Source organism: Athene cunicularia (genome assembly GCF_003259725.1).
Source record: "Athene cunicularia isolate RWA chromosome 6 unlocalized genomic scaffold, athCun1 chr6_part2, whole genome shotgun sequence".
In the NCBI taxonomy this organism is placed as follows: domain Eukaryota; kingdom Metazoa; phylum Chordata; class Aves; order Strigiformes; family Strigidae; genus Athene; species Athene cunicularia.
The window spans coordinates 7,102,031-7,118,076 of NW_020799106.1; the positions used below are offsets into that span (position 1 = coordinate 7,102,031).

Below are 16,046 nucleotides of genomic sequence, written 5' to 3' on the forward strand. Positions count from 1 at the left end.
CTCAGCTACCTCAAATCCAGGTGGTCTGTAAGAGCCTTGCAACTCTCATGAGGTACTTGAGCATCCAAAATATCCCTGCCAGGCAACTGTCTTCCCTTTCTGTAAGTTTTTTGCTAAAAGTTTGGGGGTCTTGGGACTTCTATAAATACACTGCTTGGGAAGCAGTGCTAGAACAAGCCTGGCTGCAGATGCAGTTCCACTTCTATCTCATAGACATCTTTTTCATGACCTCAGTAGCCCTATTTTTTTCCCCCAAAGTGCTACCTTGATGGTTAATCCAGTTGCAAGCACCCATGAAAGGAAATAAGAAAGATCCACTGCAAGATAAGGCAGGAAAAAAACCCCTCAAGTGCTTATAACTTTCCTCCCTCCAGATATACCAAGACATCAGTTCTCCCGTGCTTCTTATCAGTGAAAATAATGCTACAGTCAAAGCAATCCGTGCTAATATGACGGTCTCCAAAGACATGTACAGTAAAACTCCTTCAGACTCCCTTAGCGCAAGAGGTCCTCTCTCAGCAGTTTTAAAAATCTCAGCCAATTCTTTTGGGGAAATCTCAGGAAGTTAAAAAAATACATCAATAGAATGAGTCTATTTTTTGCTGGTGTGATCGGGAAGGCAAGGCTATTTTTTATTCTCCCATTTTAAAATTAGCAAGGCTGAAAAGTGAATTCTTGAATGGGAGTCACTCCAGTAAAATGAGCTTTTAACCAGAAATAATGACAGATCCTTCATCCTTCTGGCACAAACAGAAGTGTTACAATGCCCTTCAAGAATGGATCTGCTGACATCTCTCAGAAAGCACGACAGTGAGTCTATTCAGAAACTATCCTAAGCATCTGTCATACCCATATCTTCTTTATTGGCAATTGACATTTTCAAGAAAAAACAGTCTCTTTATCTGCTTAATAGCTCATCTGCACCTCTTCAGGCTGAACTCATAACTCTTGGATGGTGACATCATGTCACAAGGAGATTGTTAGTTCTGTGTCATAATCACTTCACATGAAAAAAAAAAAAGGATTTCTGGGTGGCTTTACGAGACGTGGTGAACTCCACCCAGGGCTGGAGAAAATCAAATTCATCATTTCAGCCAGCAAAAGCATCTTAGAAAATGCACGTTTTAATTGATCCACTGGGATTTTGGGGGGCATGGGGAGATGTTCTGTTCCGTACTCCTCAGTGCTATCACATCATTTACCTGAAGCATCAGGAAAACATCCTGACAATGCCATTAATTCTGACAAATCCTCTCCCCTCATCTCTTGCTCAGCCTGAAGAGGAATAGGGATGGCAGAACCCTGCAGCCAGAGCCTTTCTGAAGGATTTCAGAAAGTTCACCATGAGGTGTCAGCACTTGTTTGAAGCAGACACCATGCAGCGTGTGGGGTTGGGGGTACCGGCACACAGAAGCAGCCAGACGTGAACTGCACAAGTCAAATAATCAGAGTAATTGAAGGCTGCAAGCCTGAGGCTGGAAAACATGCTGCAATCCCTACGTGGCATGGATCGGTGCGTAACAAATAGGCGTTCCATTAACACGAGGGAGGAACAAGCCTCCAACGCGCCCAGCTTGTTTGCTGTGATGAACTGGTATCCCAGTCCCCCCCATGCTTCCTTCAGCACCATGCTGGCAGGTATCTCTTACCTCCACCCTGACAGTGGCACTACCCATCCCCACTGGGGCAGAGAGCCCAGAGGTCCTTTCTTTCCCCTCCCTGGCAGGTCCCCTGGGAGCCCAGCAGAAAACCTCCTCCCTTTCTAAAGCAGACTGGCAGAGGACTGCCCAACAAGAGCCCTTGGAAGCGTGCAAGAATCAGTATCTCACACAATCCTATTTTCTGGCTCTCAGTGGCCGTGCAATCCTGACTGCTTAATGCCACATGTCGTGCCTGCGCTCTGGGGAAGGCATCTGCATTCAGCGTACTGAGCAAGCAGAGCAACAGTAGAGCAACAGCATCAGGGAGAGCGGAAAAGTGGTCAGGACATAACCATTCCCATCATCATGTTCAGCAGTGATCCGTCCTTCCCTGCACCCCCAAAACCACACTAGTGCTACCTTACAAAGGATAGACAGAAGCGCCCGTGGCAGGGGATATCTCACCTCATCTTTGTCCTGCACCTGGATGAAGAGGGGAAGGGCGAAGCCCACCTGGGCCAGCTCTGTGATGGCCACACTGTACTCTGAGCTGTTGAACTCGGGAGCGTTGTCATTAATGTCTATGACTAGGATGTTGAAGGTGGTGGTGACGGTGGCATTGGAGGGTGTGCGGTCATCGTTCAGCTCTGTCCCCTGCAAGGAGAGAAAACAACTGGGCAGTCTTTATTTTTCAAACAATAAATGTAAAAGAAGGTGCGCACGACACGATTAGAGACTCTTGCAGGTTTTGCTTCCTTCACTTTGCCAGTGAAGGATGCCTAGTTGGTTCTGCCATTGCCCCTTAACCTTGAGCACCTTTCTGCACTGCTGACACAACATCAAGCTCAGCTCTTCCATCACCCATGCCTCAGACCCATAGCACTCTTGCAATGCAGACCTTCTCAGGGGTTTTTCATTTCCCTTGGGATGCCTGTGGCCAAGTTTTCACTTGCTCCTATCATGCAACAGGTTGTCAGGACTTGGAGTCATGCTAGGGAATGCGTAGGCAATTTTTTTGCCACGAGCATTTAAACCAAAAAGTTGCCTTGCAAGATGTGGGGGGCAGTCCTCAAGATAAGGAAAGCCACAATGGAGCAAAAAGCACTCCTATTTTCTCTTCTGCCATCTTCTGAAGTGGAACCAGGAGCAGGGAGCTAACCATCATAGTACTACTGAAAGGACAGAAAACTATGGCAACAGAGGAAAACAAGATTTAAACCTTAAAATAGGTTTGGCAACATGTGTCTAAAGACAGAGCTGAGTCATGACTCCATATCGCACCTCTGTCTCAAGGAGGACTTTAATTTTGCTTTCCCCAAAGGAAAGAGTGCAGATTTTATTGCCAAAGAAGCAGGACTTGTGAAACTGCCTTTTCAAGCAGAGTCCCTCCTCTTGTCCTTTGGAAATCTTACTTTGCTGTGGGCACAGAAAAGCAACGCTAACACGACCCACACGGCTCATTGCTATTCACCACTTCTGCACACAACAGCAGAACAGGCTGATCCGAACAAGGAGCAATCCAGCTGTATTTTCACTGTGTGCTCCAGGACGAGAGCAGAAGAGGGGATGCGGGACGCAGAGAGTTGGCATTTGCGGGAGGATGGAAAGTTTGTGGAGAGAGGAAATAAAAATCTATCGGATCAACAGAATATAGTTGGAACTCCATTATCATGCAGGCAGGAAAACGGGCAAGTTTTCAGGTTCACAAACCTTTCCAAGATTAAACAGATATTTTTGTCCCTATTAAAACCAGACAATCCTCCCTCTGTTGATTTCTACTGAATTTAAACTATAAAAGCCCAAACCAAGAGATACTAGGGATAGATGCAGATCTCGTCCCCATGCATAAAGACCCGCAGTAGGACCTGTGCCTGGGACCAAGAGGGGTAATTTCTTGTCCCCTTTTCCCCCCGACAAACCATTACACTTGCCAAAATGAGAAGGCGATGTGCTGGCTGCTGCCCTCCCAATCAATGACCCTTCCTACAATGCTGATTTTTCCCCACTCTGTCCCAGTAGAATCTATACTTCTAAATGTGTTTCCAACCAGCTGCCCAGCTTGGTATTGATTTTAATTACAGGCTGCGAGCAGAGCCGGGGAGCCACTCTCAGGTGGGGCTGCTGGGGTTGGAAAACCACGCTCCAGTGCATTTTCTTGACGAGGCAACTTTCAGCGTCACTCCCTCCCCGTGCCTGCGCCGGGCAGATGCAGACAATGCTCAGTTACACCACTGTCCGCTGACATGACAAAATGTTCCTGTTATTCCAGGGTTTTTTGGGGAGGAAAGGTGGGAAATAGACAAAAGTAGACACAATTCATGTGCCTGAATGTAGGTGTCTTGTGCTATTTGCAGACCCAGAGCATCTGCATGCAGCCAGCAGATACGACCGCCGGCAGATCTAGTTAGAGACCAGGCAGGGTGCCAAAAATGGCCTTATACAGCCACAGAGAGGCAACAACATTTTGGGCCACTGTACAAGGAGGCTGTGTTAAACATCGTGGCTCTGGATGCCCACAGGAGCAATATGTCCCAGGTTTGCACCTCCACCTCAAAGGAATTGTGCCCGAGGAGGATGCCCTCCCCATCCCACTCTGCTGGTGTGCCTCCCGGATGGAGGAGGTCTCACCTTCACCGTGAGGATAAATCCAGCGCTATAGAAGGGGTTTTCCCGGTCCAGTGGCCCATTCAGGGTTAAGGCTCCGCTGATGTAGTCCAGTGCAAAGATGCTGTTGGTGTTACCTGAGGAAAAATAACAGGCAGTGTGAGCACAAGCAGCTGGTACAGCCAATGCCAAATGGTGCTGGGGGTAATGCAGAGAGGGAAGTGAGAGGACATGAGCCTCTTCCCCCTGTCAGTCTCCATGCATGAGTGGACCCAGTGCTTGAGAGGCTTTACAGAGCAGACTCGCTGCCAGGCCAGGAGGACTCGCCGCTCAAAGCTGGGCACAGTCTGCAGTGGGCTCTGCAAACCCTGCACATTATTTCAATGTGCTTTAAAATGTAATGGCTGTAATGGTCCTCTTCTCCTCTCACCTGCCCCAGTTCAGGGCTCAAAACAGTGCTTTCATTCCAACAGCCAATAAAGTTGAGAATGCTACAGGCAGCTGAAGAATTTCAAAGGGTTTTGGTAATTAAAATATACAACAGCACAGCTGAAACCAGGGTCGAATCCAGGTGCTCCTCTCTGAACAACCACCATCATTCGCAGGGTACCGTGTCCCTGGGGTGGGCATGGCCTCTCTTTTACAATACAAGAGTTCAAGGGACATCAGTCCAGGTTAATCAGAGGAAGGTGCAAACAGACCAAGCTCACAAGTAATTCTACATATAACAAGCAGCCATTTAACTGTGAGGCCTCTTGCCAGAGGATGCTGAGGATGATAAAAGTCCACATATATTCAAGGAGAGACTGGAGAGGTTAATGAAAGAAAAAAACATAATCTATCAAATAACAAGAAGTCACATTCAGCTCAGGAATTTTCTTAGCTGGATGTATTTAGAGACAGGGAGAGTATTAGGGTAAGTACTTTAGGCACTTACCCTGCTTTTATACCCTTGCCAAATGTGTTGACCCCATGCAACTGCCTTTATTTTCCTCTACTTGAGCCAAATTTGGCCTTTGTGCCAGTCCTTATGTGCAACCAAGGACACAGGGTGTCACGGAGGGCTGTGCTGCCTCCACCAAGCATCCTATCCTCAGCTTGACTCCTCCTCTGCAATTAGACACCCAGAGAGGACTAAGACAATACTTGAGTCTCACAGCCAGCACATGCTAAAAAGACAAATGTCCACCACTGGGAATGCCCTCACAACAGTCTCAGGTGCTCCCTCTGTCAGCCAGACAAAAGAAAACAGTTGGTATGTGGAGCCTGGGATACCTGACACCAGCCTGACACAATACCAGAGAAGGCTGCTGAATTAGTGATGGCCAAGGAGGTTAAAGATGGGCATATCGCCACCCGTACCCTTCCCCTCGTTGTCTCACGGTATGCAGAAACCCCTGATCCAGCCTCAAATGGGAGTGAGGAAACCCTGCAAGTACGCTACATTAATCCCAGCCAAAAATAAAAAAACCCCACTGTCTTCTCAATATATCTCAGCATGAATGAAACGCACACAACATTTGTCATTTCCTGGAAAGGAGCTGCAAGACAGATCTGCTGCTGCAAAAGGTTGTTTCCCATCACTCAGCATCCACCTCGCTCCCTTCCAATCCCCCGTTGAACCACGGATGTGCCTTTTGTGGCATGGCCAAAGCCTCCAGGTCCAGCCCTCCCCTCCCTCCCAGCCCCGGGAGCCACCCTGGCCTTCACGAGCTGCTGGCTGCCAGCATTCCCTCTCTTTCCCAGGGCCCTAAGTGCTATAACACCTTTCTCTCCCATTACTGAGCCTTTATATCTTCCTCTCGGACCAAATGCCTCCCATTTCTGTCCTTGGTCCTCTCTTCTCTCCATCCGAAATGGCCCATTGACTGCTAGCCAGCTTAATGAACTGATGCGCGGCTACTTAAAATATTAGCAGCAGCCTTGCTTTTTTTAAAATCTAACTTTCGCTGCCATACTCTAGTGTCCTCCCTCGGACGATTCCCCTCTTTTCATCCTGACTTCCCACCTTTGCTCTATAATTTACGGCTGACTCTTTAGGAGACTTCTGATACCAGCTTTGAAGGACACTCCACGAGATGTATTGAATTGTGCTGCAAGGCATTTAAATGCTCCAGGATGCCATGTTGCCATGGTAAAGTTTATGCATCAGGGCGATCTTGGTTCGCTCCCCCTAATATAAAGCACAATAAAATACCTTTTTAATCACAAAACACTGTTCTGCTAATACAAATCTGTAAATGCGGACACAAGTGGATTTTAGTGGAAATAGGTCAATAGGGCAGGAGTTTGACACAAAGGACTAAACACAGCACAGAGCTCTCTGTCCTAACAATGGTTTATGTGTTTCATATTTGAGCACAGTCATTTTTTGAAGGGTGGACGAATAAATTAGAGACCCAAATACCCTCCCAGGCTGCACATCAGAGGCTTTTCTCTAGCTCAGCCTCCCCAACACCGCTCAGATGGCAGATATGCATCTGATGCCCTCCGGGGTGCCTTTCTGCTAGCAGAGAATTGCTGCCTTTACAAATCAGCCTCAGAAGGAAAGAAGTGTCTCCAAACTTGTCCCTCAGAGGCCTTTCATAATTTCCTCTACAATGTCCCTCCAACCACCGCCTCATTATTACTCTGACCAGTGATCCCCACTGAAGTACTCGCACTGCTGAACAATGCACATTCCCCTGAGACGCTTTCTTTACAAAAATCTCTCTAATCATCTTCATATGTCTTCACTTTCCTCAGAGCAAGGAAAAAAAAAGAAAAGGTGGGGGAAAAATAGCCAATTTTGTCTTTCCCTCCCCCCAGCCTCTCACTCTCCCCACCTCTGTATAATTTCTTCTCCCTGGCAGGTTCTCCCATTACTTCTTCATCATCTCCCTGACCTAGGAAAAAGCTGAGCCTGGGTTAAACACAGCTTAGTCTGTGGCTGCTGGTGCAGTCACACCAGCCAATGGTTTTCAAGCTGTTTGTCTACTCCTCCACTCTCCCAGTGCTTGCTCTGTCCTGCTCCCAGTTGCACTGGTCGCAAGCTCCCGGCCAGGCCTGTGCCCGCGGTGGCCTCAGAGGCAGGTGGATGCCATGAGCTGAGCCAGCTCCTCATCACACTGCCCCAGCGCTCTGGCTTGTGTGGCCAGTGGCCAGCGCTGCCTGTCGGGCACGTCAACAGAGCAAACCACAGTTTGATCATTGCTGGTTTTGAAGCGATACAATGCACAGAGGCGTGATGGAGAACAGGGATTTCAGACCCAGTCAAGATACCCAGATAATCCTGTTTCTCGGAGGATGTGGAACAGCACATGTTCTGCCTTTAAGCTTGCACTCTGCAAACTGTTTTCATGACACAGACAGGAACTATTGTGGCCACACTTGACAGGAAGCCAAGTGACCTTCATTCGTGCCACATCCCCTCCTCCGTGTCCCCCTCACGTTTCCTCACGAGCAGTGCTCATGGTGTGGCACACACAACCTGCTGCTCTGCACCAGGCACGCAACAAAACGATAGCTGAATTGACTCAGGAGTTACCAGCTGCTGGTCATGTCCCTTCTTGAACCATCTACTGCCTAGCCTGGAGTCTGCTCTGAACCATCAAAGCATTTCTAGATGGAGACCAAGGACTCTGGCTTGAGAAGGGAGCTCAGGACCATGGTCTTGTTTCTGCTAGACAGAGGCTTACATGTCCTCCACCTCCTTTCCCATTGCACAGAGCAGGCAAAGCGAAGGAATAAATGTGTCTTTCATCAGCAAAGAAGGAGCCCTGCTCTCAGGTGCTGGGAAAGCAAAGATGGCCTTAAGAAAGGCAGGGCAAGGAGCAGAAATAAACATGAGGCTGCCTAGGAGGTAACATCCACCAGAGAGGGACACCCCGTGGGAAAGCAGGCTTCACTTCTACCTCTGCTACCACAGCAAGCCTACAGATCAGGACACAGCACAAGGTGGGGGACAGCATAAGAGACCATGAGAGACACCCAGGGTGGGAATCAGATGGGGTAGAAATTAAATGATGGGAAGGGAAAGGCTGAGCAGCAAAAAGGAATGCAGATAGAAGAAAAGCTTAGCAATGTTTTTAAATAGTCAGAAAGACAGGGGAAAGGTGAGAAAAACAAAAATTAATGTTGGGTCAGCAATATGAATGCATATTTCTGGCTGACTCCCTGGTCTCACCTGGCAAGGAGGAGGCTTGCTCAGGACATACAAGCCCAGATTCTTGTTGTGACATGGGTAAAAGGAGAAGGAAAATATTCCCAACCTTCTGTCAGTGTGTGGGTACAGCGACAGCAGCAGCTTCTATATCCACTGTGGCTGGTCAGGGGACTGGGAAGTAGGGACCAACACAGTGCTGGGTTGGGAGCAATGGGATGGATCACAGTAGCCCATTCGGAGTGTTTTTCCAGGCCCATTGAGGAATGGATGGTGGCATAGGCATCATTTTGGAGAAACACTGCTATAACGAGGGGTTTTATAGATGAGGGCCATAATGTTTAATTGCCCTCAGCCAACACTCTCACATTTTAAAAAGGCCATTAAAAATATTGGCTCAAACCCAGGGAAAAAAAGAAAATAAAAGAAAAAAAGATATTGATGTCTCCTTCTGCCCTACCCCTTTGGCCTTTGAGCGTCATTCAGATCCCTTGGAGGGAGAGATGCAGCTATTACCCAGCTCTAGCGAAGAGCTACCCGTCAGCCAGGAGAAGCCGATTCCCCTGTGCAGGAGAATTTTCCCAGCTCCCTCTACACGAAGGGCCATTTGTATTGGGGAGCCTCATCCTCGAAAGGCACCGGGCTTGCTGAGCCACTGAACTTGGAGCGGATGACTTTCATGAGATGTGAAAGGGGAACCCATCACACACCTTGAGCCGGATAATTTATTAATCAAAATGTGCTCCGTCAGGGCTCCTCGGCACCGAAATAGATGCTGTTGGATGTGGTTCATAGAGTCAGCAACAGACACAGTTATCATCGTATAAATAGTCCATCAGCTGCTGTGGCCACCTCGCTGATCTTCACCTTGAGTTTTTGCCCCCGTGTGATATGCAGGGAAGCACATGAGGGCAGATACCTTGACCCATGCTTAAATTCAAAGGGAACAAATCATTTCCAAAAGAAAAAGCATTATTACAACCTGAGCTTTACGTCTTTCCTCTGTGTGAAGTCAAGATGCTCTAGAAAACAGTGCCTGTTTCTCCTGCTCTGGACTTTGGTTTGCTCTTCTTCCCAGAAGATGTAGCTCTCTCTGGAACAACTGATTTAAGCCCAAAGCTGCGTGCCGGCACTCCTCCACACACGCCTGCTCTGCAAACAGGCATTTTTAGTATCTTCCCCAAAAGATTTAATTGCCCGTTCTAGCACAACTGGCAGAATTTCTGATCTTGCAGAGTCACAAAAGAAGTTCGCATTAAATGCTCGCACGGCTCCCTTTTTTAGAACTGAATGTACAGTACAAGAAAATAAAAGGAAAGATTTATCACCCGAGGTGCAATCCCCATCCTGAAGCCCTCGGGAACCACAGCTGGGTACCAGAGAGGAGAACAGAGCCTGCAGAGTTTAAAGGTTCCTTCTCTGAGTGTAATTCATCACACGAAAGGATGTTGAGTCTTGGACCAAAACCACCACATTCCCCCACATCGTCTAAAATGTGCTTGGTGGCTCAAAGGGAAGGCAAATCACCAGCACTGCCTGGCTTGTCTTTTTTTCCCCCCAGCCTTTCATCTTTCATGAATCTAACCCTAAAACCTGCTACAGGAGAGCAGCCAACAGCTGGATCGTGAGTCAGGACAGCAGAGCAACGCAGGGAAAAGTACCGTAAATGTTTATTTCACTCATTTCTCTAAATGCAACACTTTAACCCTCTCACACTCTCAGCCCGCAGCCGATGGATGTGTATACGTAAAACTGGCATTTTCCTAATGGCTACTGTGCCTGGGCTGGATCGAGACACCCACAAATCACCACTCCTGCCTGTCCCACAGCAGTCGGCAGACTCATCAGGAGAACATGAAAGGAGTACACTGTAATATGCCTGGTAACAAGTCTGAATCAGCTTTTAACACAAGCCCCATATCTCCAGGCTCAACACCTTTCAGAAAATCTTCCATTAAAAACCATCTCAGAACTGGTTGTTTTCTCTATCTCCAACATGAACAAGTACAGTGCAGGTTCATCTCTCTCCAGTGGTTGCCAATATCTTGAATACACATTAAATCCCAGCAAGTTAAATAGGAAGTCTCAGGCATTAAACAAAAAATATGCCTTTGTTTCATATTTACACATAAATGGGAATGTATAGTTTTAATTACCGAAGGCCATTTGCTGGGGGACCACCTGCCATGAAAACCATTATCCCAACTGTATCTCTTTCTAGTGATCTCTGCATTGTCAGGGGGCCAAAGCAAGGTGCCAACATGATGACGAAGCATCATTAGCAGCAAGAAGGAAGACAGGGAGCAACTGAGCCAAGAAAAGAGGGCTGTGGCCGCAGCCACCATCTCTTCTTTGTGCTGTCTCATCCCCTTGCATTGGCAAGGTGGAAAAACAGCCTTTGATGAATAACTCGGCGTGAGGCACTTTTCCACCCATCAGCGTGTCCTCCTACAGAAATGTTCTGCTATGATGACTGCCTTTAAATCACGCTGGAAGGCCCTCCCAGTAGGTGTAATTTATGAGGACTTTAACACCCTAGTAGTTCACCGAGCAATACGAATGTGGGAAAAAGCTGGCATGATGTAGGCCAAATGGCACCGGGAATATTAAAATTAGCAGATCCTATTTCCAGTATCCTCCCTGATGTCTGACTTAAGTGACTCAGTGAAGTGGTTTGCTTTGTCTTGCCTTCTTTGTTAAATCAAGCCAAAATACGAAGGGCGGTGTCAGCAGCTGAGGGCTGGGAGACCTCTTGGGCCACTTTACCTCAAGGTTTTGTGCTGCACTGTCAAAAGTAAGGCAGTAGGGGACTCCAGATCTGTTAAGACTATGTGAAACGTGTTCTGAGAGCTACTGCACTGATTTTTGCATATATATATTTTATACCTTAGCAGGAAAACCAGAAGAAAGACAGAGAACAATTATTTTCAGACACGCTTCCCTCTTGCTTTTGTAAGCAAGAGCCTTACAAAAGTGAGTTTTTGTCTCACGTTTCTATTATATTGTGCAGATAATGATTTTTAATCCATGCTTCTCTTGAGATGCACTAGCTTTAGGGATAGAGCGCTTTGCCAGAAAGGCATCAGTCTCCTAAAAGAATCAACTTGGGGAGTGGGGGAGAATGCCCTGAGGCTTTTCCAGGAACCCTAAGGACCACCTCACAGACTGAAGGCCCCATGCTCCCTCCCCTCTCTCCTGCAGGACTTTCCAAGCCCCAGGAAGGACATATGATTACCCTTGTGCAATCTCCCCTTGCCCATTCATCACCACACCTGAAATGTGTCAGGCAGGAGGAGACTGAAATTTGGGCATCTTCCAGGGCCCCAGGGCCCTTTCTCTGGTTTAACTCTTTGATGCCTGCCCAAGTAGCACAGGTCATCTTCACATCTGCATGCCAGGAGACACGAAGTCTCCTGACTGTCCTGGAAATAAATGAAACCCAAAGTTTACTGCTAGCTAGCAAAGCGCGAGACTGCAGTTGTATAATATGTTTTCCTAACAAGAGCTTGCAGACCAAAGTCCCCTCTTGCCTATTAATTAAATTGCCATTTAATTCACAATAAAAATCCTTCTCTTAAAGAACCAAAGGATTTCCCACACCCCAGGCGATGTGCAGCAGCAGCAAATGTGAAAAGACACTGCCGTCTGCAGGCCTGATCCTGCCGAGAGCGCCGAAGCCCTCCGATTTCCACTGGGAAAATCAATCTTTGTTAGACCAGAGAGTTCCCCTAAATGAAAAGCCTTATCTAGAACAGGTCGTGTTATACAACAAGTCACTCGCTTTGCCTGGGAAATGAAAGATGATGAGGCAGAGTCCCCAGTACAGAGGCTATCTCCATAAATCTGCCAAAAAGGAACTGTCGATTACTTTGCTGGATTAATTATCTGTCCTTCAAACAGAGTCCTGACCTCAGCGACTGAGCATCTCCAACCTGTCAAAGGAGCCGGGGAACCAGGGATGGAGGGTTTTTGCAGGGGCACTGGCCACGGGCTGCCCTCACCCTCCTTTTCGCCTGGGAAAAGCAGCAGAAACACCCGTCGGAATGACAGGAGCCCCAGCTCTGGAGAGCTTGTCAGCACGAGGGGCTTGAATTGCTAAGTCTCAATTTGGATTTCTTTTTCAAATGGCCTTTTGCAGGGCAGTCATCCCACTCCTTGTGAAGCACAGGGTGAAAAAAGTGCATGTTTTCAGGGGGTTAAAACACTGAGATTGGAAGGAAGAGGGAGAAACAACTGAATGGCTTTTCCCTATAAGATATGGAAATGATTCCCAGTGCAGGCAGGCAGGCAGGCAGGCTCGTCTTCCCTGACAGGACAGCTAGCCAAAGCCGTGACATAGCTAGATCAGCACTCCTCCATCATTTCAGGCTTAACAGCTTTGTAAGCTGGCGGCATAAAGTTAGATCTTAAGTCTTATTTTATGTGGTTATGGTTAATCTTTTAGTTTTATTGTTTTCCTGTCACAGGAGGACCTTGCGCTGGAGATAGCCATATAAATAAGAGCTGCTGCAGTATATCCCAAGGCACAGCTGCCCGAGGGATGGAGCTGAATAGGACACCGGCAATTCCAAATTAATTTTTATACCCCGCCTCCAAATCATACCAACGCTTTAGATATTAATACTGAAGGAATGATAAAAGGCTCGGTCACTTTTTCAGCTCTCTCACTGCTGTATATTCAACCCCAGTCAGTAAAATCAGACCAGCCATGTGCAATCCCTGTGCTCAAAGACCTGGAAGAGCCAGGGAGAGGCATCATACATCCCTGCCATGAAATGGGAACAGCATCACCACCACCTCCCCTTGTGCAAGTGAGCTGAAGAGCCAGGTATAATTACTACCTTCACCAGCCATTTTCACTTTTGCTTACGGTTGGTTTCTAATTTAATTTGCTTCCCTATTCCCATATGTTAGACCGTTTTTTTGCAAAATTGCCATAAAAATTTACCAGCTCAGGCACAAATCTGCTCACTGACCTTTACCATCATGATTGAGGATAATGACAAATTAATTAGTCTTTACCTGCCTGCCAAAAAAAATTGCTTGCCTTGGGTGAGTGGGATTTTGGAGGCACACTAGCTGCTGTTTCGTGTATCTGGATTCTCAGACATCAGAGGGTAACATCTTTCAAAAGCAAGAAGCGAATCATGGAAAGTATAAGAGAATGCCTTGAGCAGTGTGGGGAAGGCATTCACACCCTTACTGACTTCAGAAAAAAAAAAATTTGTTTATCCCATGACCATGTTTTCTTTAAAATTTGCCCTCAGTCATGCACCTCAGCTACAATCCAGCAGCTGAATGGAGCTGGCAAGCTCTGGCAACAAACTCAGTTCCAAGTGGAAGCAGTGTCCTGAAGTCTGGCTTCAGGGATTTTGGAAACCTCCGCCTTAAGCCAAAGGTTGGGGAGGAGGTGATAGTGGGTGTCTGCATTCGTCCCTCAGTCCATCCACAGGCTGATCCTTCCCAGCACCATCGCTCTGCAAGATGCTGGTGCTGACAGGAGAAGATCTCCTGGCCAGTTATGAAAACACTCGGCGATTCTCATGTTTGGGAAAAATAAAAATATAAATGCAAAGCAGTTTAATCACTCTTTGATGTGTTCTGCCTGATTCTCAGATAGGAGAGCTGCCCCCCACCAGGCGGAACCGGGGGCAGGGATTAAGCTCTTGGCATATGCAAGCAGATGCGAGGATGTTTGCACTGATCTGCCTGTCTGTCACTCCGCACCCCTGATCTGCCTGCCTGTCACTCCGCACCCCGACGCCACGGGGCTCTCGGAGCATGCCTGGCTCCCTTCCACCACCCTTCCAACCCAGCTGTAAGGGTCGGGATGATGATGGCTACCCTGGCACTGCGCGGGGGATGCTCGCAAAGGGACACCATGGCTATTTCACAGGAAAACCAAAGATAGACATGAAAAGAAGAGCAGGCATGAATACTCCAGGTAAAAATCCAGGGTAAAAGGTTTTGTTTCCTGGATTCCGCAGAGTAGCTGGTATCATCTGATGAGCAGAAAGCTTGACATGACCATGAGCGGATGGGTGCATTTAGCAAATTATCCCTCTATAGATTGCACAGTTATTTTTGTAGGTCTAAGCCATCAAATAAAGGCTCTTGGAAACCCAGAGCTGTTTGTATTACACTGGTGTTGACAGGGGAAAATTAGATACCTACAACATAAACCATACTGAGTCAGGAAAAGGGTTTGTGGCCATCAGCAACTGCCCAAAGGAGGGTGTACGAACAGGACAAAGGTGATTTCCCAGTTGCTGACCATCTTCAGGCTTTTTGCTGAGTGATCTTTCTGTAAGCTGAAGGCTTTCACCATCCTCACGGTAGTTCAGCATCCTCTACAAAATTAGTTTGAGATTTCAGTCCAGTCTCCAGTGAAAAAGGACCCATATCAGGCAAAAGAAAGTCCCTGCTGCACTTTGGCCAGTTGATACATGCAATCTGGGGGAATCTCTCATTTAATTCATGCCTTGGGAACATTAGAATAAATTGCAGAGGGAATTAGAGGAATAAATAATTCTTGCATCTTCAAAGGCAGACTGACCTGGATACTTGCAGTCAGGATCAGTGGACTTGAAAGTTAGGGTGAAATTACCTTGACCCTAGAGGTTGATTAAAAGAGCATTTGAAACAGCTGGGCTTTGAGGAAGAGAAACTGGGAAATTATTTCTGCACGTGTAGCTTGAAGGAGCTGCCAGGAAGCACCCGAAGCATGTGGCACAGCAGGGAGAGGAGGGACTACTGACATTTCTTGCTGTGATGATCCCCCCCCCCCCCTTAGGGACTGGAGAGTGCACCACCAGCTTCATGCCTTGGGCTGCTCATCCCATGCCCAGAGGAGGAGGACTTGAAGCAAGGTCAGCGTGGTGAATACAGCTATCAGTGCTTGAGGAAGAAAAGGAAGGAGGAACTGAAGGTGCAGCACTAGCAAAGCCAGGACATGCCTTCTCACAACATCACAGCTGCACAGGTTCTGGCTGGCAGGCAAAAGCACACACTCCTCTGCCACAGAGACTTTCACTCTGCAGTCCCTCAAGAATCAAAGGCAACAATTCCCTCTCACCATGACCTTCAGCACTGGTCACTACACCGGTTCTATCTACCACTGGCTTCCCAGTCCTTTTCTCCCCCTATATTCTTCAAATGAGGCCCCCCATGCAACAATGCTTGTGATGGCCATTGGCATCCAGCTACGTAACTAAGTGAGCTGAAGAGATTTTAATTGAAACCTTGAAGGAGGAGAAGGGTTGGACAGATGCTGAGAACAGGGAATTGCCCACAGGCAGGAGCTTCTGCAGCTGCCACCTCATCCACCTCATCCTCCATCAAATGCAGGACAGACCCGTTTCTTATAGCCCAGATGAAAGGTCCACGAGGCCAAGAGTTTCCAATAAACAATGGAGAAAAGCGGCCCAAAATTCTTGTTTAGATGTTTAAATAAAAAAATCATGTGCTTATGTCAGTTCCATAGGCTGTACTTTCCCCGCCGCACTGCAGTGAGCCCATGTGAATACAAACACACGCACATGCACATAATTAATGTAGTGTGAAAAAATTTACAACTCAGCTGTTCTTAAGGAAATGTCAACAGAGGCGTTTGCATATCTAACGAGGGAGCACAGTGGGATGGCAGTGTTGCGTTTGCCCTG

At 47.5% G+C, this 16,046-nt stretch overlaps 1 protein-coding gene across 4 annotated transcripts in view; it reads right to left on the reverse strand.

Moving 5' to 3' along the window:
• CDH23 (cadherin related 23) overlaps window positions 1–16,046 on the reverse strand; it is a 203,146-nt gene that overhangs the window by 90,064 nt on the left and 97,036 nt on the right. For all 4 annotated transcript variants that reach the window (XR_003398737.1, XM_026851852.1, XM_026851851.1 and 1 more), the window contains exons 9-10: window positions 4,269–4,381; window positions 2,106–2,294 (exon numbers count right to left, since the gene is read on the reverse strand). Coding sequence is in view for 3 of the 4 variants with exons in the window: in XM_026851852.1 (XP_026707653.1) it covers window positions 2,106–2,294; window positions 4,269–4,381 (302 nt within the window). In the remaining variant the exon portion in view is untranslated. The remainder of the gene's footprint in view (window positions 1–2,105; window positions 2,295–4,268; window positions 4,382–16,046) is intronic.